General features: G+C 34.2%; 1 protein-coding gene across 4 annotated transcripts; it reads left to right on the forward strand.

Moving 5' to 3' along the window:
- The first annotated feature begins 10,089 nt into the window (after positions 1 to 10,089).
- LOC128156655 (LIM/homeobox protein LMX-1.2-like) lies at positions 10,090 to 23,887 on the forward strand. 4 transcript variants are annotated; one of them, XM_052818878.1, is made up of 8 exons: positions 10,090 to 10,369; positions 14,335 to 14,496; positions 15,908 to 16,100; positions 19,764 to 19,981; positions 22,336 to 22,472; positions 22,588 to 22,665; positions 22,840 to 22,975; positions 23,060 to 23,887. In XM_052818878.1, the coding sequence occupies exons 3-8, from the start codon at positions 15,916 to 15,918 to the stop codon at positions 23,242 to 23,244; spliced, it is 939 nt and encodes a 312-aa protein (XP_052674838.1). In that variant the 5' UTR covers positions 10,090 to 10,369; positions 14,335 to 14,496; positions 15,908 to 15,915; the 3' UTR covers positions 23,245 to 23,887. The 4 variants fall into 4 exon arrangements, with proteins under 4 accessions (XP_052674838.1, XP_052674835.1, XP_052674836.1 ...); XM_052818875.1 differs by having other exon boundaries at positions 10,091 to 10,369; positions 22,333 to 22,472; XM_052818876.1 differs by lacking the exon at positions 10,090 to 10,369 and adding an exon at positions 12,689 to 12,843 and having other exon boundaries at positions 22,333 to 22,472.
- Positions 23,888 to 24,257: the final 370 nt, after the last annotated feature.

A 24,257-nucleotide genomic window follows, 5' to 3' on the forward strand; every position in this document is an offset into this window, starting at 1 on the left:
TTCCACATCCCTGTTTAGGACCGATTGCTCGCTGGCATGGTGTTACGTCCCGTCAGAGACTTGATATACGGCGATCTATAGGGTGGCAGCTTCTCTCGACCCTTCACTGTTGCTAAGATGATCCGGCAAGCACGGGAGCTGGCTGTCGTTATTAAGGTTTACATCGCTGTTTCTCCAGCCGTAAGTGGCATTACGTGGGTCAAGTTAAGACCTGCACGGAAAGGGGTGCCAGGCATCGTAAGCTTTAGTAGTAGTTTGTAAGTATTATCCTGAGATAGTCAAACGGTTACCCTTGTGCCAGACGTATACGTAACCAATATATCCTATACAAAATCTGGTCACTAGTACCATATGTGTCTCCAGGAGATGCAAAATTGTCAAATCTACTGAAATCAAAATCATATTATTTGTTCTTGAATTTTTCAAAATTTGCACTAATGAGAATGTCTGCACTGGTTTTGCATTTCCTTGGTGTTCCCGGAATCTTGGGGCACACGGTAACGAAATCAGCGTTCTGTGGCGGATTAAGGGAACTGATTATTTCATATTTTAATTGGATTTTGGATTGTTATTAAAATACAAATATAACCAATATCAAAATCGTTATCATTCTGGTTGAGAAACTCAGGTATTGACGCTGCAATGTCAAACGCTTTTCGTGCTAAAAATCGAATATTAATTACACAAAATAATCTGTACCTGAATCCCGTAATCTCGGCCCAACGCCGGGGGTGTCAGTTGTGATTAAACTTTAATCTATAAGCATTGTAAAATTAACTTTTAATCATGTTTAACCCTGCTTGCGACGAGGGTATTGTGAAGAGAAAGTGTGTTTTTAGCCTCGCTATGACAATATGAAGTACTCTGTCTATTTAGAATATTAATTTCCCGACTCTAGATTCCTCTGTATCGTAGCGTTGACAGATTTTCTAGGTTTTTTCTTGGATATAAAACAAAATTGACAGACGTTTCTAGATTTCAAGATGTCACTAGATGCATGCATTCTTCTATGTATACGTTAATCATAATGAGAGGATCTTTAACCCCATCCCCCCCACCCCTCCCCCCGAAAATTCATAAATTGAATTACACGTGTACTAGGACTTGTGATCTCAAGAAATCTAACTTGTCATGGATGTAAGTAATATTCAATAAACTTTCAGTAGCAAAATATAATAGCTGAGGTTTAGCAATGCCGAATGGGGATACAAGTTAAAGAACACCTCATGCTTCTCTCTCACAAATGTTTCTCTATAGCTGTGAATGAGATAATATATCATTTTTGTTTGAATTGCAAGGTGAAACAATTAAAAAGGTTGAAAAAAGAGACAAGCCTTTAAGACATGCATATTGAGTGAAGCATTATCTTAATGTTTTAAGTAGTTTTTATAGAAAGAATTTTAACCTATAACAATAAAACGTAAATGTGTTTGTTTTCCCTTGTCACAGTATTGGGGTACAAAGACAATATTCCTCCTTTTTTACAAACTCTCAATAAACAATCATGGAATATTTATATACCAGTTTAATTTATTATCATTTAGATATGTACTTTAAGTTTTAAAATGCCCATATCGTAGGTTAGGCATTCCTCTTAATGAAAGATGCTATACCTTATGTAATAATAATCAAGTAGCCAATGAAATGCATTTTTATATAAGAATGCATAGATCAAACACCTTTAAATTTTTTGAATAATTGTCTACTTTAAAACTTAAGAAACTCAAAAGCTCTTTTTATTCATGCAAGAAATTTTTTAATCTTTCTGCCCTCCTTGAACATTTGTACTTTTTTCTTATTTTTTCTCTAATTTGTACTGTTCATGTACTTCTGACACTATATCTACATTTGTAAATATTTGTGTATATGTACCTTATGTACCGTCACGTTGACAGTTTGAGTAAAAATAAATTGAAATTGAAATTGTAGCATAATTGTTCGTTTGTGCATTGCATAATAGCCTTATATGCTGGCACTACCGTAGGCGCTGTCACCATAAAGAAGTCGTCATTTTCAAAAGTTGAAAAAAGTCGAGTGAAGAAAACAGTGTAATGTAGATAACAAAGATATCAATGATCATTTATTGCAATTTTCATTCAAAATAGGAATGCACGAATCTATACAATAATGCATGTAAATATACTTTTATTAACAATTTTTATTTTTAAAAATTATAGATGCTTGTAAAATATGAAATAAATAATTTTTTTTTATATCATTAGCATACGAGAATTAAGAAAAAAGGCTCGGACAATTGTGTTTCTATGTCGAAGGATAAAAAATGTTTTTTTCATGAATAACCCGTATAGTATCTGCCTTTATATTCTTTTTAATCGTGAAGTAATCCTTCTTTTCCAGATCACATGGGTAATTTACATTTCACTCAGTAGAGGTTCTTAATTTCCGCTTCTTCTTAAAAATATCCCGCGTGTGTTAGCGTTGAATTTCAATGGCTTTTCCTCCCAATTTTGTTTTACCATGCCATGGAAAGCTACCGTAATACAATTAAAGTATTTATTAACCGATACAGGGATTTGACATCGACTTTTAAGTTTCCATCAAAACCTCCTGGTTTTTTCACATAGGCCAGCTGCAAATATTGTGGGGAGGGGATTAAAAATGTGATTGACCTTTATTCTTTTCTTCAAAAGAAAACTGAGACAAGTGGTAGAGTTTTTGTAGTAATTTACATTTGATTTTCTACCTTATAAACAGACTACTGTGACTGATACAAATTATCTATCAACAAAATACAATGAAGAAAAGAATGGTCTCATTAAGGTAGTCCATCCATAACTATCATATTTTATATCTAATAGACTGATAGTTTGATCACTAAAATCTTAGTGTGATTTTAAGGAGTTTGTTAAACAATAAAAATTCACCTTTGAAATCTTTAAAAAAAAATCATATTAATAAATTTATCATATGTTGAAGTTAACATTAAAGTCTCTAAGAGAAATGTATTTTTGAATATATTTCTTTAGTACAAGCAATTTTAATTTCTCACATTTCTCAACCTTTCCCTTTCTTCGAATATACTAAAATAATTCATAGTTTACCATACATATTTTCAGAAAGTGATTTTTTAAAATTTTCCTAAAGGGCAGGCAACTCTTTAAAAAGGTTTTAAGTGCAAGAAGTTCATTCCATTGACTACGTACTTACTCCCGAGTTTGGTTTATGTAAGCCTCATAAAAGCTTTAAAATACGTAGATCAATCCAAATTGTTAAATTCGCCTCAATTATGGATTTGATTTGATTTCATTTGAACATATTTTATTATGCAAATATACATTTACATAAATGGATTAGGCAGCAGGCAATGCCTATGTAAGCCTTCTCCATAAGCATCCTCCATGTAGTTATGGATTGACTACCTTAAAAAAGACCTGAAAATCGTACATATGAAATTTTTCAGTAGACTTACTTGTAAAGTAAATAATGTTCTTGTCAAAAAAAAATATAATAAGAGGGCTCTACGGTCGACTCGTCGCCATTTTTAGACTGTCTTGATGTTCTTTAGAAAAAGAGATCTATAAAAAGATACAGGAAAATACTCAAATATAGAAACAAAAATTTATGGATATATTTTCTTGATCAAATATAAGTTGACAAATCATATCCAAAAATTTCAGGTAGATCTGATGGATAATTTGATGACCACCAACCTCCTTAAACAGACTTATTTTAATTTTTTTTTCTATCGTTCATGATATAATAGAATTACTTAATTTCTCAGACAGGCATGTGTGAAGCCAAATTTAAAGAAGAAGCAATATAGATAACAAAGCTTTTAAATCAAATTCATGGCAACAAGTTTGTAAAACAAAATATTTCTGACCGACGAAAATTCGTACACACATATAATGTAAAGATGACATGATATCATTATCTATGTACAATAAAATACGGATTAAAGTTTATTGTTAATCGGATGATTTTTATTTTAGGAGAGTACTTGAAGTTGAGTTAATATCAATCACTTTCTGGTTTCCTATGATTTAACACGATAGAGTTTAAAAGGTTTGCAAGTAAAATTCATTTTAATTTACGTTTTATATTTTAATGATAACAACAGAAATACTTAAATATTTGTAAAAAATATATATGACTTTATTAGAAATCTACTCAATTCATTAGGAAGCGTTTAGCTCAAACTATTGTACGATAATAATAAAAATAACAAAACTTAAACATTATATTTAGATTATCATTTTTCAACTATTTCATATGTAAAGGCGGTATTTACTGTTTTTTTTTTCATTCCTTCGTACAGCCAATTTACAATATAAATTAATGATTTAGTATAAAAATGTGTTAATTAGAAAAAGGGTGGGGGATTTGTAAATTTGCTTTAAATGTATACATGCTTTATCAAACCAGTCCCTTTTTTGAATTAAAAGAAAGGTAGAAGGAATTTTTTTTTTTTTGGAGGGGGGGGGGGCATATTGTTTACGAAAAAATCCTGACATTTATCATGGCAAAGTAACTAACATTTTAACGGAGTAAACTTGGTCGACAGTCTAGCGTCTTACGATAAATACATGTACTATGGAGACACCAATATTCACTTGAATTAAAAACAAACCAATTAAGATTTAGTATTTCAGTCTTAGCAGCATGTGTGTTATAAACAAGACGAGCTTAGTCTTCCGCCATATATTGTGTTTTTCTGTTCTATTGTTTTGCACTGAACCCAGGGTTGATTAGAGGTATCTATTCTTCAGAGTCTTTTTTATGTTTAATAATGCACGGACTTCTTTTCATATCAAGTGATGTTGCAGGTGGCATTATAACCGTAGAGTCTGCAATATTGAATCCGAACCTTTGCTATATTAATACAAGATTACATGCTTAACAATCCTGCTTGTGATGCCGAATTCAATATCATTTCAGTTTCCTTCACTGCCTCCCGTAAAGTATCACTGTTTGTTCCAAACTTATGGAAATGCAGACTTCTTAATACCAATATTTTCGCAAGAGTTTTAATATCAGTCTTCGCTCTCTCCCGCCGCAAAGTAATTAAAGAAAGTGTAATAGCTGGATCGCGCAAATTATTATACGTCGGGTTCTTAAATACCGTTAGTTTATTGTTATTCAAATGAGAAAGTTCAATAAAGGCATTGATTTCCTCTTGTATTAATATCAGGAACACAGAAAATCTTCGGCACGTGTTGACGGTTGATGGTACAGAGAACAATGCTAATTTGTATTGTCTCCGAGCGGGGCGTTTAGCACCAACTGATAGTTTCAGATACCGGATTCTTCCTGCAATGTCCGATTCGACTTTTCGACAAATGATTTACAATGGACGCCATTAAAGAACCGTTTCCGTTTGTCACAAAACGGAAGGTTGCAGCGCCATTAAATCACTTAGTGATGTCGTTAAGGAAGATTACAATGTACATAATTGATAAGGAATGTCTTCCACAAAATAATGATTTAGGGTTTTGGGGGGTTTTTTTGGTGAAATTTACAAAAGTTTATATTTTTCTTCCTGCAAAACGTCCTTGTCTTAGAATGTATAATTATATAAAAAATTAATCCTTTGAAAATACTCAAACAACTGTCATCGATTTGGGATTAATTTCGGTTGCTAAGAAAATGTAAAAAAAAGGTGTCAAAGAATTCCAAATTAATGCTTTAAGAATAAGTTTAATCAAATGAAACGAAGAGTACAAATTTTCTCCTTTCCATTAAAAAAAAAATGTTATAGAAATATTATTTCAATGACAAAAAAAGAACAATTTACTGAAAATATGGCATCAATAACAAATTCTAATTGATTTGCGGAAACTTTTTGTCGTGTATATATGTCAGCGTAAACCAAATTATAATTTTACACTTAATATTTTAAAACGACATGCAAGTGAATATCTTCTCTTTTATTTTCAAAAATTAAATTCGTCTTTTTATTATCCTTTCCCGCCTTACGATCTCCTTCCGAAAAGGTTTACTTTTGAAAAATTCATAATGCACGTTTAATTATGATTTGGTGGAAACCAAAGGTTCGTAGATATAATGATAATTCTAAACACAAACATCTGTAGATTATGCTTGTTGGCGAAACTAACGAATTCAATGGAATTAACACACACACACATTTGCTGTAGAGGAAGACGTTTTCTCATTCATCATATGAGTAACAATATCATTTTAACATTTAATTGTATCAAAGATCAGAGCGGTTAAATCTCCGGATTTGTTAAGACCGGTGTCGGGCTGGAGATTATCTTCAGGTGTCGCGCAACAATGGCGCGGCGTCTTTGGCAAGACCGCAACCAACCTCTGACAAATAGCTTACATCCCCCTGTCATAATCCAATAAGCAGGCGCTGAATAAAAATAGAATTTGAATCTCATTTGTCTTACTGGAAACGTTTCATTGCGCAGATTTCTGTCCGTCCCGTCGGAATGTCGGAATCCGCCAGTGTACACGCCGATTACCGAATACTATAGCATGACAGCGTTGTCGCGCAAGAAGTGGACTTAACCATCTTGTCAAATACCCCCTGCCGAATATCTAACACCTCACTTTCACTGTGTAAATTCGCGACACTTGTGGAATTAACTTGGGCTATGCTGTCTATTAATCATAATTCACATCGCTCTTGCGATAGCGGTAGTAGTAACGCCGGTTTCCGGCAGATTCAATTCATCCAAAATGTACGGAATGCGTACACTATCAATAATTATTTGTACAAAAATCATGTTTATTACGTTTACACTCCAAATTAAGCACGTTTACTCAGCAATTTTTCTCAAGAATCTCCACCTGCCTCTGTTGTCATTTTATCAAGTTATTGAGTAAAACAGAGTTTGAAGACGAAAGTATAGTTAAGACCATTCAGATAATTAACTGCAGATCAAAGGTTTAGAAAGTTGGAAGCTCTACGCTGTTTTCGGTAGCGAGCGATAAATAACTCGGAACACCCAGGTGAAGGTCGTTCGTGCAATCACACGTGAATGCGCTGTCCATTTGTGTGGTACATTGTGATTACACGGTATCACTTTGTGTGGCTGAACGTCCGTATCAGACCAGGGATAACTCCATGTCAGCAGGTGCTTAAAAAATAAAACAGCGTCATTGTTATATCAGTAAAAACCATGTAATTAAACTTTTATTTTTATGTTAATTTGATAGAGTTTTCGTGGGAGGTAGAGAGAGAGAGACAATTCATTGCAATTTGTTTATAATTGAAAAGGCATACAGTTACTTTCCAGATATTATGAAACGCGATTGTTATTAGACTAGATGTTATATGAATATTTTGTGATATTCTGTTAAAATATTAATACTAAAATCAATGGCGAATTGTGCTCTTATTTACGATGTAAATCAAAGCGAAAGAAAATATACAACTCTGTATTTATGAATGTTTGGGTTAAACATTTGTCATGGGTTTAATTCGTTGATTAACACTGCCAACGGAAATGACGAAATTAAATCCTCGACGAATATTTCTGCTTCTACAGTATTTTAATATTGTAGATGTTTATAACAATATACGAAGTTCCTATTCAGAAATAATGATACGCAATGAATACTACTGTAGATGCATTTTATAAGATTGATTTTATGATTTATATACTAGAATGCATCCAATTTTCAATGGTTTTTTTTTTTTAATTCTATGTTAGTTTATGATGACATTTTCCCGTGTTCTTGGACCCCCCCCCCTTTTTTTTAAGGCATATAATTTTCTGCGTCGTTTTAGCGTTCTTGGAGAACATTTCTGTTCCTAACGAGTTTTAATTCCTATATTGCTTCACTTCAAACCACTTGATAACCGTACAGTAGTTCAATCTGCCCGAAGCAAACAGTCGCAAAAGATACCAAGTATAAGGAATGGGCAAAGAAAATGAGATCCAGAAGAAATCCTACCCCAAATATAGCCCCAGGTTATGGCTTTTCATTAGCTCTTTACTGCCGAACAAGTCTAAGTCACGTGTTGTCGCTTTGGTAGCGTAGACAGAAGTTGCTGCAGAGATGACATACACATGCGCGATGAGAAAAAACCATCTCCCGGGGCTGTAATAATGTTAGAACGACGAGATTAAAAACTTTAGTGTAAAGTTTCACCTGTTGTAGAGCGTGCGTACATTATAAGCCCAGTGGCGCTCGAAGAAAGTATCAATTTGATTCATAAGACATGTATTTTGTAGCCAAAGAACTAGGATGCATCTTTTTCTCGAGCTATCTCGAACTCAGTGTATGGTATTTCTTTTTCCTTTTTGAATTTTCATTTCATTTTTTTGGATTGTCTCACAGAGAGAGAGAGAGAGAGAGAGAGAGAGAGAGAGAGAGAGAGAGAGAGAATAGTTTCCAAACATTGAATGCTTAATGCATAAAAAAACCCAAAAATTCATATATTTCTGCCTTCTAGATATCTAAGCTTTTCGAATTAGTAAAAACGCAAACAATATTGTAAGAGTTAAACATTATATTGCTTGCGAATTGCGGTAATCCATGTGGTTTGGTTAAAGCGAGACAACTAGGTGCGGATTAGAAGTTTCTGATAGGAGCATGCATGATAACCAGCCCGTGGAGATTTATTTTTTTTTTAAATCTAAGAGGTTTTTCAAATTTATCATGTACCTGATATTTATTTTGTTATAAAATTGTGTATTATCATTTATTCATTTATTGAAGAAAAAAATATCTTCAGCATCTGACAATAAAAAAGTTTACATGTAATTTTATCTCTTGTCATTATACATGTACTTCTATTTGATTTTCCCTTCCAACCAACTAAACTCTCGGAATTGTGTCTAATGTAACTAAATATAATAGTAAAAATATTAATCTACTAGAACCATTTTAACAAAACCTTGGACTTTCAACAGGACGTGACTATCTATTTCTTGCGTCAAAACAAGTAAAAAATGACGCTGATTTCAAACGATATATACACCGACTGCGTAGTCTTAGCTATAAAGACAGACAAATCATGTTGATTTCAAAGAGCCTTGGCTGTATGGCCAGCAATGAAATAGACATGCCTACGTCACAATGCTGTTTGACACAACTTCCCAAAGTCCAAGCTCTTGTTTAAATGGTTCTATATTACTAAGTAACATGTGTACATTAAAACTATTTTTGGAAACTTTTTTTTACAAAATGTATACATCTGTACTTTTAAAACACTGTACATCTGAAAAACGGCAGCTCTATTGTGTATAAAATAAATAATATGGAATATGTTATAAGCAATGAACGACGCGCTCGAATTAATAAATAAACGTCACCTGGTATGTTTCAATTTCCGCATTCATTTTCTTCAAATATATTTTTACAATGTTACAACGCCTACAACCAAAATAGGAAAATTTATAATAAACATATCTGTTTAAGTCGATCGTGTCGATTGCAAATACATGGCATAAATGATGATATACATCTATATATGATTATAATTTTGTCTTAGATTCGGAACACAATTTACTAACATTGCATTTCATCTCAATCGCTTTCTTAAAAATATGTATCAGTATTATTGCAGATATTTTCATATTTGAAATAGAATTATCTTAAATAATAATTTAACGATTGTATAGATGGAATGTCTAATCACGAATTTATTTTATAATAACAAAAATATAAATAGATAAATAAATAAATAAAAAAAAAAAATAAATAAATATCGTACAGATTTGGTAACAAACATTTCCTTGTTTGTGGCGAGATAAAGAATTATTGTCGCCTGAAACTGTCGTGTGTATTGTAGATCAACTTAGACTGAATTAAAACCCGAACAGCCATGCTCAGCATCGAGGCCTGAATCAGAGTACCTCTGAATCAGAGACCAGGAATTTAAAAAGACAGAACTCGATATTATGTCATTTACATGACATTATTTATTGACGAGTTTACGCAGATCTCTAAATTCTCGTACATCTATACTATTCTGAGTTATATTAAACAATGCATTTAAATCCCTTCCAAAAAACTCCATTTTACTAAATTTCTGCACACACATGTCAATCACCTGTATAAATAATCACCTATAGAATGTGTCTCAATAGCGCACGTTACTGGCTTTGTTATCTCGGAGAGGCGGTCAATCTTTGCCGGTAGGCGTTCTCAAAGCCCAGAGAATGCCTGCCTTGCTATGCAGTGTTTATCAAGCGAAGTGCTTCGGAATAAAAGCGACTGCTGATCTATGCATATGTCTTTTGTGCATGCGAGTTATTAAATGTATTGAAATATAATACGAAATTTTGAAATTAAGGGGAAAAAATTCGCAGGACTCGGACGGCTGGTGTGTGTTCGCATGTAGGTACACCCCGTTATAGAAGATTAAGTCTACTGTTACCTGGTTTTGTCTTAGGTGTCAGCACGGATTTTGGGAATCTACAGATTTCAGGTGAGTCCTTAATGTTCTTTTCTTGTGTTCCACTTGTATTTCTGTTGTAATGCCTTGTGTATTACAAAATATTTATTAATTTAAAGATAAACATGAGTTGTGGTATATTTAAAGTCTAATATCATGTACTCTCTATTTATAAAATGCAATACCCGGAAAACATTGAAGATTAATGTTATAACAAATGATTGAATCGGCATATGTACACATGCTAATAGAGACATTAAATCCTGATAATTGTAAATTACTTAGTTAGTGCCGAATCGTTATCAGCGAAATACAATAAATTAAGACTTGTTATAGTGGAGTATAATGTATACTCAAATGCACAAGTAATCCTATAATGAAGGGATAAACTTTATTTGAACTTTGTAAGGTTTAAACTTAACTTTTTAAAATTTTGTTTACGGATATACCCAGTGCATTCAAAACATATTTTGTTGTTGAAATTTTCAACTTTTTTTGACGTACGCCTAAAAACTGAACAGTGGAACAAGGCAGGGACGCGAGAATTTGAATTTATATGGCGTTTCTTTTGGCAGAGAAAGGGTAGGATGGTTAATATAGACACCTGCAGTCGAGCTCGAGTGACATGGAGCGCGAATTCTAGCCTGAATCGATTCTTTATGCGGTCCCTTTTTTTATCCGCTATTTTGATTTAAATATTTTTTGTCAAAAATGAATATTTCCTTATGCATTACATTTAATGCGTTTTAGGTAAAAGTTCTATCAAAACAAGGAAGAGATTGTCAAATGACAAAATCATTTGAATTGAGGCTATTTCCTGAAGATTTAAATTTGAAATGTTGCAAATATTTCATTCCTTCTTTCTCGAAAGTATATCTATATATATATATATATATATCCATTAGCTTGAATTTCAATTGTACGATATTAATAGATTTAAGATGTTAATAGAAACATTATTATAAATTATTTCAAGAAACTTAAAAGAAAAAAGAAAAAATGTCCTTAGTTGGACTGTGCATAGCTTTCATTTTAACCTACTGGTTGGTCTATTAAAACAAGATTGTAGGTCTAGAAAACAATTGTAAAACAATCCAGCGTTTAAATATTCAGATTGTAAGATAAATCCACTACAAAGTTTACGGCACAATGGGATTACACTAAGGTCGTTTTTGCCGAACGCTTGTCCATGAGGGAAGCGTTGTGATGCAATTCCGCTCATGACAACAGTTTTGTCACGGCGAAAAATCTTTGTATTGTGGCGTGGAACCAACAAGGTCAAAGAGAAATACTATAGTTATTTCGTTCTGATAATTACTTACTAACTACAGTCATAAAGGCTTCGTTACTTTGTGAAGTTCGTTCAATGGATCTTTAAAGAAATGTTTTGGTGTTTTTGAAATGGTTTAATTTTTTTCCCAACAGTTACATGCAAGATTAAAAAAATCCTTGATAAAAGTCCGTCAAACTAGGACTTCGTTTGTGGGTTGTTAAAGAATTATGTTATTTTGTGTATTGTTGTCTAATGTTATTCTTATTTTCAAAAAGATTTTCAAAACATTTTCGAAATTTTTAACAGGGCATTCTAACTTATATTTTTTAAATTTCGATTTCAATATTAGATATACTATGCATTCTTTATACTAAATGTATTATAAATATATTGTCTCAAGTGCATATTTGAAAATAAAGATAAATGTCAATCTTTAATATTTCGAAATGAAAAAAAAATTCATTAATAAAAAATGTTTTCAAAAAATTGTGAAATTAAATACTAATTTTCTTCTTGACATATTTTTCGATTGCTTTTGTTAACCACGAGTTTGAAACAGGTTTGGTAAAAAACAAAACGCATGAAACTTCTATACTCTCTCTATCTCAGAAAACAACGGAAAAACTTTTTATTTTTAATACCAAAATATATGACTTCTGTTAAAGTCTTTACACGCCATATTTTTATATACCTATATAGTTATCTAATTATGTATATATGTCACTATAATTGTATCTCCTTTTTGTACTGTAACACGTTTTCCTCTGACACTATTTGTTAAATTGTATAATATGTTACCATCTTTTGCATGGTCTGAGTAAATTTGATATCTCTCTCTCTCTCTCTCTCTCTCTCTCTCTCTCTCTCTCTCTCTCATGTACCGTTTTACCTGTAAAATTTCACAATTACTAACATTTCGACAATGCTTTGATCGTCATCCATGTCTGGTTAAATACCGTAACGCTGGTAAAAGTGTTTGATCCTATCGGGTGATGACGGGCCCCAAATCAGGAAAAGAACCGTAAACATGTGTTTATACCCATAAAAGCCACATAAACTCGGTCTAAACTGTACCCCAATCTCGTGACGGAGCTTGTCAGTCTCGGAAACCGGCACATGCGGATTAAAAACTCACATTCCTGCCCCGCTTCCCCCCGTACTCCGTCATTATTGACATTTCTTGGGACCTGCACTTTGTTTACCATGGTGATGTTTTGGTAGTCCTCCAACAATTGTGAGTTTCACTCTCTTTTTTTCACCGAGAGAATTTTTTTTCGTCGTTTTTGATTTCTCTTAACATCGTTTTGTACAATACTTTAGAATATCTCATTAGAATAGTTGGTCTGTAATATAGATTTTCAATTTTACCGATATCAATATTAATCAAAGTAAATCATTATAGATTCATAAGTTTGATCATAGTTAAGATGCACAACCATTTATCTTTGAACCTATTTAAAAAAATTATATAATTAACAGCACCATGTTTTAAATTAATTTGTGTAGTAGTCAGAAGTGCAAAATAATATACGGTTTATACAGTATGAAAAATTTGTAATCAGCTATTGGACCCCACATCAAACCTGTTAAAAATATCCTGCAAATGTTATTAAATGCATTTCAACTCTCAGACAAGTTTTAATGAAAATATGAGATTTTTCACGATTCTGACTTACACCTCGGATTTCATCGGTTTTTCCAATAATTTTGTATGATTATTAAAGATTAAACCTATCGTGTTTTTCACAGTTTGAAATGAGCAGGCTTTGACTTTAGTTTAGTCCTCGCCTAAACTGACGCAAGAAGGCCCAATCCCAGACTGTTTTCTATCCAAAAATTGTGGTTCACGTTTCGAGAATAAATGGTTAGAAAGCTCGAGAAACACTTTCTTCAGCTGCCCTCTTAAACGTTCAAACCGACCTTTGCATGTTATAGAAAGTATTATTTCTTTGTCAAGAAGCTTTTAAACATTTTGGCATTTCAAATCTAGTTTCAAGTTACCGGTACTAGCCATGAAACCAATCGGGTATCCAGCGTTAAATGAATTACCCCTCTCCTACTATACACAAGATGGTGATGGGGGGCGTCGATTGTATAAGAGGATTAATATTACATTAGAGTGATTAATAATACCCCTCTGATACAACAGGCAGTATATGAGAAACTGACAAATAATTTAAGATAAAAAAATTAATGGGTTCCTTGAGAAAATATCTTCTAGAGCAGACCCACAGCCATCTGATGGCTCAGAATTAATTTGCATTGTAAAGGCACATGCAGTGTATTGTCGCGAAATATAAATGCAGTTTTAAAAACAGACCAAAACGGGGAAATATCGTCTTGCTTTAACGAGAAATCAGTAGTATCGTTTACTGTTAAACCTTAATGCAATCCAATATCCTAAAAAAAAGTTGTGTGCGCCTCTGCAAAGAAGAAAGCCCTGTAAAATTCAAATTTTCATAAATCTGTTAAAATAATATCTACGTCACCTTGTATTATCTACAAATTGTACATCACTTTCTCATTTATTTTGATGTTAGTAAAGTGAATTAATGAAATAAGTAATCATATTAAGAATGTAATACTTCAGCAGCCGACACCTGACGTTGCCTTCGTTACAAGACTCCGATTTCTATTGTTTGAACAAAAAGACGGTGCACGACTCGCCTATTTGGTCAATTTCAACCGGAAGCTGTCTCTACACATTTCTTTGATTTGCTTTTAGGTCCTCTGGAATTCCCGTTCAAATGGACAGATTTTAAAAAGACAACAGCGGGATTTGCAGAGAATGTGCTAGCATCGTTTGACGAATTTCCCGGACACTTGTATGAGAGGGAGCAATTTTAAGCACTATCGATCGGTCCCTTACGGCACAGGTGCTGCTAAGGTAAGGCATTTAAACAGACAAGTCAGGTGCGAATATGACCACAGTTGAGGTAATAGCAAATATAAGGCGACCGTTGAAGAGCCCAATATAATATTAGGGTTTCCAATTCTGGAGGGCTTTTTTTCACCCTTTGGAAATTTATTTTGGAACTTCGGGCGATGTTTTTAATGGCTTAATGTATTCGATGAAGCTGCATATGAGGGTGAGTTTTAATCAACCCTGTAGTTCCTAGTCATAGAATACTTTAGATAATTAATAAGAACAAGATATATGCATCATTCTACAACAACTTATAGATATTAACCTGTCCAATCTTATTAAAATTAAGATTTTTAGGGGTAGATGGTTACCTTATAAATAAGATTTTGATCGTGTGTTCAATCAATATTAATCCAAAGCATTATTTTATCCATTGGACAGAATTGCTGCATTATTCCATAATTTTTCCCGGTAAAACATTTATGGCTTTAATTAAAAACATCCTTTTTTCACACGTTATATTTTGAAAACATAAAGTAAAATAAATAATTTATTCTAAACGTATCTGTATTGGAATATTTATTTCATTCCATATGATTTTTTTAAAACTGTGTATGGTACGTCCGAAGCTGAAAATACTTGCTATGAATAAAGTTACAGTTTTTAAAAGATTGCTTATATTTCTATTGGACTTCTAAGCTTGTTTAAATGTTTTGTACATTTCGTTTGATCGACATTATTGTAGAAATAAATGTACATCCAGGTTAATTTCAATAACTCTGAAAAAATATTCTGACATTACGAATGCAATACACGTGTCTTTAACTATATAAAATCTGACAATATAATAATTTTAAATTTATGTTTCTACTATGAAGAGGAAAGAGAGTGGTATTAATACTCTATTGAGTGGCTATTAAAAACTGCATCTCGTATAACGGGTACTTATGTTCATTTTGCCATACCTAAGTGAGTTGGACTTGTTTGCTCTTCTTATTGAAGCTCAGCATGAATTCATTAGTAGTCTTATCTTCTTTTTGAGATGATAGAGAAATGTCCACAGCTTACCAAAGTCTGACCATGGTCTTTTTCATATACATTCTATATCATTAAGTGGACGTCCTATTACTTCCGGTTTGTTGAATGGACTTCCGCTAATAATTGCTCTGTCGACATATGAACTGTCAGCTGATGACAAATTGAAGACTCAATTATGCTGCGTTCATTTATTTTTTCAGTTGTAAAATATCTCGTTATCCTTTTCTTTAAGTTAAGGTAAAGGGGATTATTTCTATATGTTTCCAATAATTTAGAATTGCTAAAAAGGAAAACAATACATCTTATGTAACATTAAAAACAAGTTCTAATTCACAGGCATCGTATTTATTTGTTGGGAGAGTAAAGTGATGGATTTTTTCCTCTCGTGTTTCAGAGATCAAGATGCCGAGCATTCACGAGGAGACATGTGCCGGTTGTGGCTATCCTATCCGTGACAAATACTTGTTCAAAATAAATGACAATGTCTGGCACGAAAACTGTCTGCAGTGCGCCATCTGTCGCCTGTCCCTGTCAGGAACTTGCTACAGCAAGAACGGTCACCTCTACTGCAAATCTGACTACGACAAGTAAGTACTATTTAGTTCTCAGTCAGAACCCAGAATCTTACCAACTTTTTTTTACAACTGGCTTATACAATACAGAATCTTTTTCGTTCTTTCTCCACCCTTTTAATTGATTTTATATCAGATCTACTCCCGTTTATTAACTGTACACATAATTGATAAACTAGGATGAAGTACTTATGTTTAAAACATGTATAATACATCAAATAATTCAACTTTTTAAAAGATTATAAATTTCTCTGTTCCTTTGTGGCAACAGTACTTTTACTATCAATGCTTGATGCATAATTAACGATTTTTTTCCTGCAAAATAAACACGGATGCAATTTTAGTGTTTCACTGGACAGAAATGCATATGCATGTGGGAGCGAATAGCACCACGCCGCGTGGACAAATTATATCACAAGGGGAAAAAAATGTTGAGGAGGGAAAGTGCACGGTAGATTGTTTGGGTGTCCGCCCGTTATCGATGCACCACGTCAAACACAGAAACGCCAGCGTTTGCATCTTTCCCGTAATTCAAAAAATTCACTACCTAAACCAACAAACTCTGCAAACATGTCACTTGTGTTAAAGCATGGGGAATGTGGGTACACTGGGCTACAGTCAATATTGATATACTAAAGACTTCCGTTTTTAACCATATCAATGTGTAAGTTTATTTCAGTTTGACTTTTTGTGTAAACATGTATAGTAAATCATTCAGTTGTTCTGTTTATTTCTTGCTTGTTCATAAATAATTTATTTGAAATGACACAATATATTCGAAATACTTAGTATGACTGAAAAAGAAGCCACATTATAAAAGTGTGTACCTTTATAAACACGTTGTGTTAGAAAAATAGATAATATTAGGTGTCTGACTGTCGTTACAAAATAATGGTCACATTATGTTGATTGCCAAATATACACAGATATACATCTTATAAAACATATTTGTATGCTATACAGAAACAATCTGATCGGGGGCTAGCGATACCAGAGATTTATAACACAGTAAAGTGGGGCTTCGAAAGAAACAGGCGTAACGAATTCCTTCCTCTTTATAACCCGCGTACATAGAGCCAAACGGCTCTCTTATTCCCATTGTTTGTAAATCCTCAATCTCTATTGTCCGAAAATTCGAATGAAAAATTAAAATTCAAAAAATTAAAAATCGATTTAATTGATCCGATTACAACTGCAAATGTCTCATTTTCAGCCTGAATGATGGGATCTTTCCCTTTCAGTGTTTGAGTTGGATTTGGATATTGCGTTTTCTCTTCGGCTTATTTGCACGAAACATTTACTATCAATGCATTGAGAGAATTCGAGTTGACAAAACTCAATTTTTTCAGAAATCAAATTGAATAAGTTTTTAACCCCCATTTTTTCTCTCGTTCCGCCAGTCTGTATTGGTGGACATAATAGGATCTAAGGTGTTGAGATTCTGTATTGTTTCCAAGATTGATAGTCCGTGATGAAATAGACATTACCGGTGAAAGGAAGTGAGCGGGTGATGCTCCCGCCATTGAAGGCGACTCATTGTCAACTCTTCACGTAGATAAGCGAAGCAATGGCCTTATCAATTTCCAATTAATCAGCTCTTGACAAACGCTTTGAGCTAGAATTTGACAAACTATTGCTCGCTTTCAGTACCCCTATAATATCACCCGAATACGGAAATTATAGGAACATGTATTATAAAAATGTTCAACCATAAATACAGTTTAATGATAAGACTTGTGTGTCTGAAATATTTTCCCCCTGAAATTTAACCTTTGAAGATCATCATAATCATTTCTGAAGAAAAAAAGACGAATTTATTTCACAGGAAAAATGTTTAAAGTGTCCGATACAACACTTTGATGTGTCACAATTGTTGTAGCAAACGATGTCATTAAAATGTTACAGGGTACATGTAATACCTCACTTTTTCTCAGCAATATCGTGGAGTAACACTACCTCCCCATTCACCAACTGGCTGTCGCCTAATCTCCGTTACTTGTAAAACTTGCCCCCGACCCCCAGAATCCCGATTTTCTTTATATGCTACTTTTATCTGGTTCTGTTTGGAGTAGTTTAACACATATGGAGGGTTTGTTTATATACTTTGGTGCTATTTGGTGGCGAAAATTGTACAATTGTTAGGCAAACGCACGAAAACACATGTCATCTTCTTTTAATGACCCACACGAAGTTGTACCACAAAGACATTCTAAAGATTAACTAAGAAAACTCTTAATCCCCTTGTACATAGCCAGATTATTAGCAATATCTCTGAAAATGGCTCACACAGGTAAGGTTAAAAAACTTTACATTTAGACGAAAAATTACAATTTTATTTATTCCAATTTATACGATTTTTACGTATCAAAACATGAATGATTATGTATGAGTGATTTTATTCAAAGATTTTGAGATCGCGGTTGTTTTAGTGCAAATAAAGATAGGGATATGTAAAACATTGTATTGCACTCACTCAAAAGGCCTCTCAAGTGCAATGCGTCCTTCTGCGGCTCTTGATTTGAGTTTAAAGTAAACTCATCGGTGGCAAGTGAAAGCGACCAGAATTTATTGTTTGAGCCCTCGAGAAGAACCCCTCTCGTCTTTGAACTCTGCTCTGAGCAGTTACCACTGTGGATATCAACATGGAGAGGCGAGTTTTTTGTATCCAACATGCTATTAAAATTTCTCAAAATACAAAGGATTTCAATTTAATACATTGTGATATTTTGACGACAACAAATACGGGTCTTTTCTCGTTTAGGGTAGGAATTCATTCTTTTATGTCAATCAAATACCAAGGTTCCAACGTAAAAAGAAATAATTCTTGCGTTTGACAATTCGGGTATTCAGTCTTGATGCGGCCAGATATTCCTCTGCTGACAATTTCTGATGGAGGCGGTAATTATGCTATTAATGTCAGACGATGCCTTATCTAGACAGAAACGATCAACGATATGAAAGTGACACACGTAAATATGGACAGATATGCTTTTTCACTAAAAGCAGTCCATAAATGCTATAGAATAGGTCACGACAACAGTCAAAGTCATTGGAAGCGAAAGTAATAGGAAAAACGCAATGAATCTATGTAAAGGCCGTGCTCTCAAGTACTTACAAGTTTTATACCTCTCTATGACAATGATATCTACTTATTGCAGCATTTTGATGTAGACGGTCCTTACCTTATTAAGTTAGTATCCTTATCAGCAATAGTTTCCTATACTGATTTGAATATGTATGCTATTCATTTTGTTTATTTTATATGTAAAATTTATTGTAAGATAAAGGTGTTTTTTTCTCCGTTCAGAAAGTGAATGAGTAACATTTATGTCGTGTGTGATGTACTGTTTTATGAGCTTCAATGACCTTTGTCGTCAGGTCACGGCCCAGACGATTACTAGCCGATTCTGGTACTAAAAAAGACAGAAATTTGTGTGAAGTCCATGATAAGACCTGCAAAGAAATCTCACCTCGAGCCCCTGGCTCGCGATAATTCGTCACTTGATTAGTGTTTGCAGAACTCACAATAAGAAAATCTGATCTAGTTGCAGACGCTGGTGGGGAATAAACTGATATCATTTCCTCCCGTACAAAACATATCATGGAATTAATTTATATGGGCTAACATGATTTTGGATAAGATTATGTACAAACTATGAAATTTTTCACTTTTCACAGATTATTCCGCGGGCGGTGCAGCGGCTGCGGATTCAGTATAAACCCCCACGAGTTGGTCCGCCGAGTGTACTCGAACACCTATCACCTGCCCTGTTTCCGATGCGTGGAGTGCGGGCACGTGTTACAAGATGGTAACGAGTTCTACATCAGAGACGGCCAGATCTTCTGTCGATATGACCATGATAAGGAATTCCACATACCCTCGTTCAGCCCCAAAGGTAAGCTAGTCCATACAGTTCAAGGAGCACAGCTTCATCCACTACCCCTACCCTACTAATACTAAATCTTTCAACACTTATACAACTCATTTATCAAAAAATATATACATGTAATATACAGTGATCATGATATTCAAGGAAAAATTCAGGAAATTGGCGACTGGACTAGTTTAACAATTTTTACGAACGGAATAATATTACTTGGTTAGATGTTATAACTAGTTGTCAATATTTTTATTCGAGTTGGAAACAACATGTATACTTTAATAATATTGCTTTAAAGAGAAAACTCCTTATAACACAAGTAATTTTTCTGTAAAAGGCGAAGCCCCACCGAGACTTGTACAGTACAGATGTTTACGAATAAAAATATTCTGAATGTAAATTAACAACGAAATGTTTCTTTTATCATGGAGTTGTTATGTGTCATAAGTAAACTATGGGGTAAAACTTTCTGTAAATATTTTTGTTGAGTGTTTTAGTCGATTGATACTTATCTGGACCCACAATGCATATTGTTCGTCTGTAAAGCTGCTTTATCAATATTGAAGGTGCTAATATGCGAGATACCTGTCTAAGCAGCCGCTAACATAACCAAAGTGTGTCAATGTTTGTACACTAGGGTGAAAGGATATCGTCATCAGGGGGACACGGTCTAAGACTTGGGGGTCGTGAGGTCAATTGCTGAGTTGATTGTAGTGAGTGGACAAACAGGGCCAGACTGCCTTAGACAACCACCAGAGGCATGCGCTGTAGTATTTGTTCGCTGTCTATTGTTTCGTGTTCGTGACTAAAGAGGACTCTATGGTCCTTGTACAGGTCTTTATGGAACCATGTCCTACTACTTTCCTTTTCTTTCGTTCTCTAAGTAACCTTCTCGTCAAGAGTGAAATGTTCTTGTACCGACCAGGGAGGGGAGTCAATGACAAGCATTGCCGACTAATCACTTCTCCCGAAGATTCTTCTCATTTTGCCCATTGTCACCAAACCAACACAAAGAAGGATCGCCTTTTGTTTCCCAAAAAGTTTTTTCTTTTGAAATTTCAAGAGCACTTGTTCTCCTTTTTAAGATTTAAATACTAGTTCTTGAAGATTGAGCAATGCTTCTACAGTGCATAAGTAGCAATTTTGAACTCACTTTCTCATTTTGATATAGTTTATGAAACTATCTACATTTAAACATTTCTGGTTTTTGGTTCGCATTGTTTTGTTTAAGTGGGTATAATCTTTTATTCCATTCTCCCATAAATGATATGACAAATTTTCAACCGTACAAAGATATATTATTTTACAAAAAAGTTGTCGCTTTGAAAGCTGTACTTTTGGATCGCGGCTTAGCACACGAATAATGTAGGACACAAACGAAAACTAAAAAAAAAAATAAAAGCAGAATAAAATTGTTTCCTTCGAACGACGGGACGATTCCAAAGTGTCAGATTCAAGTGAATGTTTTTAAACAAATGCTTTAGACTTCTTTGTAATGACAAACGATAAAAAGCCCAGGTTGGATACACAGAAATCCACACGTGTTCCTCTATTGAGCTCGTACCGGGAGAGGCTTGTGAAGGGATGGTCCACAAAAACTCTGTTACTGCCAACCCTGCAAGAAGCTCCGCGTCCACGAAGGCAAGGAGGCCCAATCAATAAACTTCAATACATTTGTCAATTTATTTAATTCTAAAATCCAGTATAACAACAGCGGTTGTTTGAGTAGGAAGCTCTTGGCGTACTGTGCAGCGAGTCCCCCGCCCCACGATTGTGTAACTATTTGTTTTCAGCACCCTGTTTATAGCTATTTATTGAAACCATGCATTCACTTTTTCCGATGCTTTAAGTAAAATAATGCGAGATTTGGTCTGTCATTGTTTAACAAGTACGCTTTTAAAACACTACAATTCAACTCCCACTATACCACTGTTTGAGTATCAAATTGTTTTCTGCAGTAAAAATAAATAAGAGGGTTTCCCCCCTCCATGGCAATTTTTTATACAAATTACACAACCCATTGGATCTCAAGTATCGGTATGTTGCAACGATTATAGTGTTAGCTCTCGGATTACTGATAACTGCACATCGAAGGAAGCTTCATTAGCATGGGTTTCATCATGGCCTTCAAAGAAAAACTTCGTAAAATATTTGTACGTTGTATTCGAAACTTTAGGTTGTCGTCATTTTTGTAAGTTGGCACCGATATCTAATTAACTTTTATGAGATGCTGGAAACAAATAATGGAAAGATAGCGCGCACGATGAAAACAAAAAAATAAGAGGAAATATCACGTTAAGATTCATTAACTGGCCACCCCAAATTGCACGTGCTGCAATTATTACATTTGCTTTAATTTGTTTTAGTAGATGAAGACAGCGATAGCTATGAAGATTTTGATTTGGATGTCGACCGCCAGGCCAAACGGCCAAGAACAATTCTTACGACAAGTCAACGAAGAAAATTCAAACAAGCATTTGAGGCCAACCCGAAACCGTGCCGAAAGGTTCGGATAAACTGGGTCATCTTATGCTGCCAATATTCATAGTTTTTTCCTCTAATTCTTTCTTTTTTATTTAAAATATAGAATAATTGCAAGTCTTAAACTTTTGTATATTTAGGTTCGGGAACAACTAGCAGCAGAAACAGGGCTAACTATACGAGTAGTTCAAGTTTGGTTTCAGAATCAAAGAGCAAAGGTATGCATAGTCATGTGGTACGTTTGAACGCAATTTTCTTCAAAATGAATTATCTAACTAATTTGGATGTTTGAAATATCTGGTTCTGTATTAGCATTTTTTTTTAAATAAAGATGCACTTCACTTAAGTAAGATAAAATCATTAACCTCTTCACTTGTTTCACATTTTAAAAGGTTAAGAAAACTTCGCGGAAGGGCGGCAAAGACACAAATGAAAAAGGGAGAAAACGAAAATTACGAAGCGAAGACGGAGAGAAAGACGGATATCGTGAGTTTGATGACATGAACAAACCCACATCTGACAACGAAGGTACGGCAACATTTCCCATCACTACACTGCTTAGATAACAACAATGGCGTTTAAATGCTAATCATTTGACTTTTTTGTTGACAGGTTCGATGTATTCCAATATGGACAGCAGCGGAAACATGTTTCTTGAGATGCCCACCTCTGATGACTCTGTGGAATCGCCCGTCCCCCAAAGAATAGACAACTGTCAGGACGCCAACACAGCGTGTCCTACCAATCACATCAACAAACTGTATTCAATGCAGACCTCTTATTTTTGTGCGGAGTAGTGTGAATGACGTCATCATCGGTTCCGCCTATTTATTCCGCCCAAAATCGTTACACTGGTGCATTACACAAATGAATGATCGCTCATGTACATATTTATAAATTTTCTATTTATTGCTTGATTGCCGATTTTCAGCCATATTGTCTCATGTGATGAGATGTCGTTTTTTATGTCCAGGTGCACTTGAAGTAGTTTATGCTTCTGTTGTTGTTATGTGTAAAGTTCTCAATGGGGTAAACTGTTCCACGTTTCCATGTGATCATATACATGTACATTGATATTCTGCATGCATTTCGCTCTGATATCACACTGGTTCTCATTAAATGGGTTCATTGATGTATAACTCTGTCACGCTCACAAACTTTTCATCAATCCAGCTTGTCTACCCTCTTTATATCTGTACCCATCAATTTTATTTATGATAGAAAATCTGCGGTACATCCCCAAAACATTTTAAACAAATAGGTCTTTGTTAATTTAACTATACATTGATCCCGTTATTGTTCGTTTCGCCATTGTGAGTTAGTAAGACACCTGGTCGATCTATCAAAAGAATTCGCGTCGATAACTTTTACTGTATTGTACAAATATTTTGTAGTATTTATTATTTCTTTATCGAATAAAAAGAAAATTCGTGATCCCAAGTCTCTTTTATTATTAGATTTTGACACTTTCCATGGTTTTTTCCCGTTCATTCAATATCGCTCAATGTTTCACGCCTTTAGAAATTTTCGAACAAGAAAATCTGCAGGAGTAGTATTGAAGAAGATCCACCCCTATTAAGAAACTGTGTGATGTTGAGCTTGCTAATTACGTGATGTTTAATTCTCATAATTCTCAGACTGTTTAAAACATGTGCTCGGCGGAAACATTACTCTGTTTCTTTGGACAAAGATCTTGTTTGAAGTTCTCACGGAGATCTCAATCTGACGTAGAATCTGCGCGGTTTATCCGGGTGCTTGAGAGTTTCCCGAGAAATGCTATCAGCCGGTGGCAAAAATGCATTGGTACACA

Source organism: Crassostrea angulata, chromosome 7 (genome assembly GCF_025612915.1).
Source record: "Crassostrea angulata isolate pt1a10 chromosome 7, ASM2561291v2, whole genome shotgun sequence".
Taxonomy (NCBI): domain Eukaryota; kingdom Metazoa; phylum Mollusca; class Bivalvia; order Ostreida; family Ostreidae; genus Magallana; species Magallana angulata.

Coding starts and splice junctions, on each gene's coding strand:
- LOC128156655 (XM_052818875.1), top strand. CDS start 15,916: ATGCCGAGCATTCACGAGGAGACATGTGCCGGTTGTGGCTATCCTATC. Junction 16,101..19,763: donor TGCAAATCTGACTACGACAA/GTAAGTACTATT, acceptor CACTTTTCACAG/ATTATTCCGCGGGCGGTGCA. Junction 19,982..22,332: donor ACCCTCGTTCAGCCCCAAAG/GTAAGCTAGTCC, acceptor AATTTGTTTTAG/TAGATGAAGACAGCGATAGC.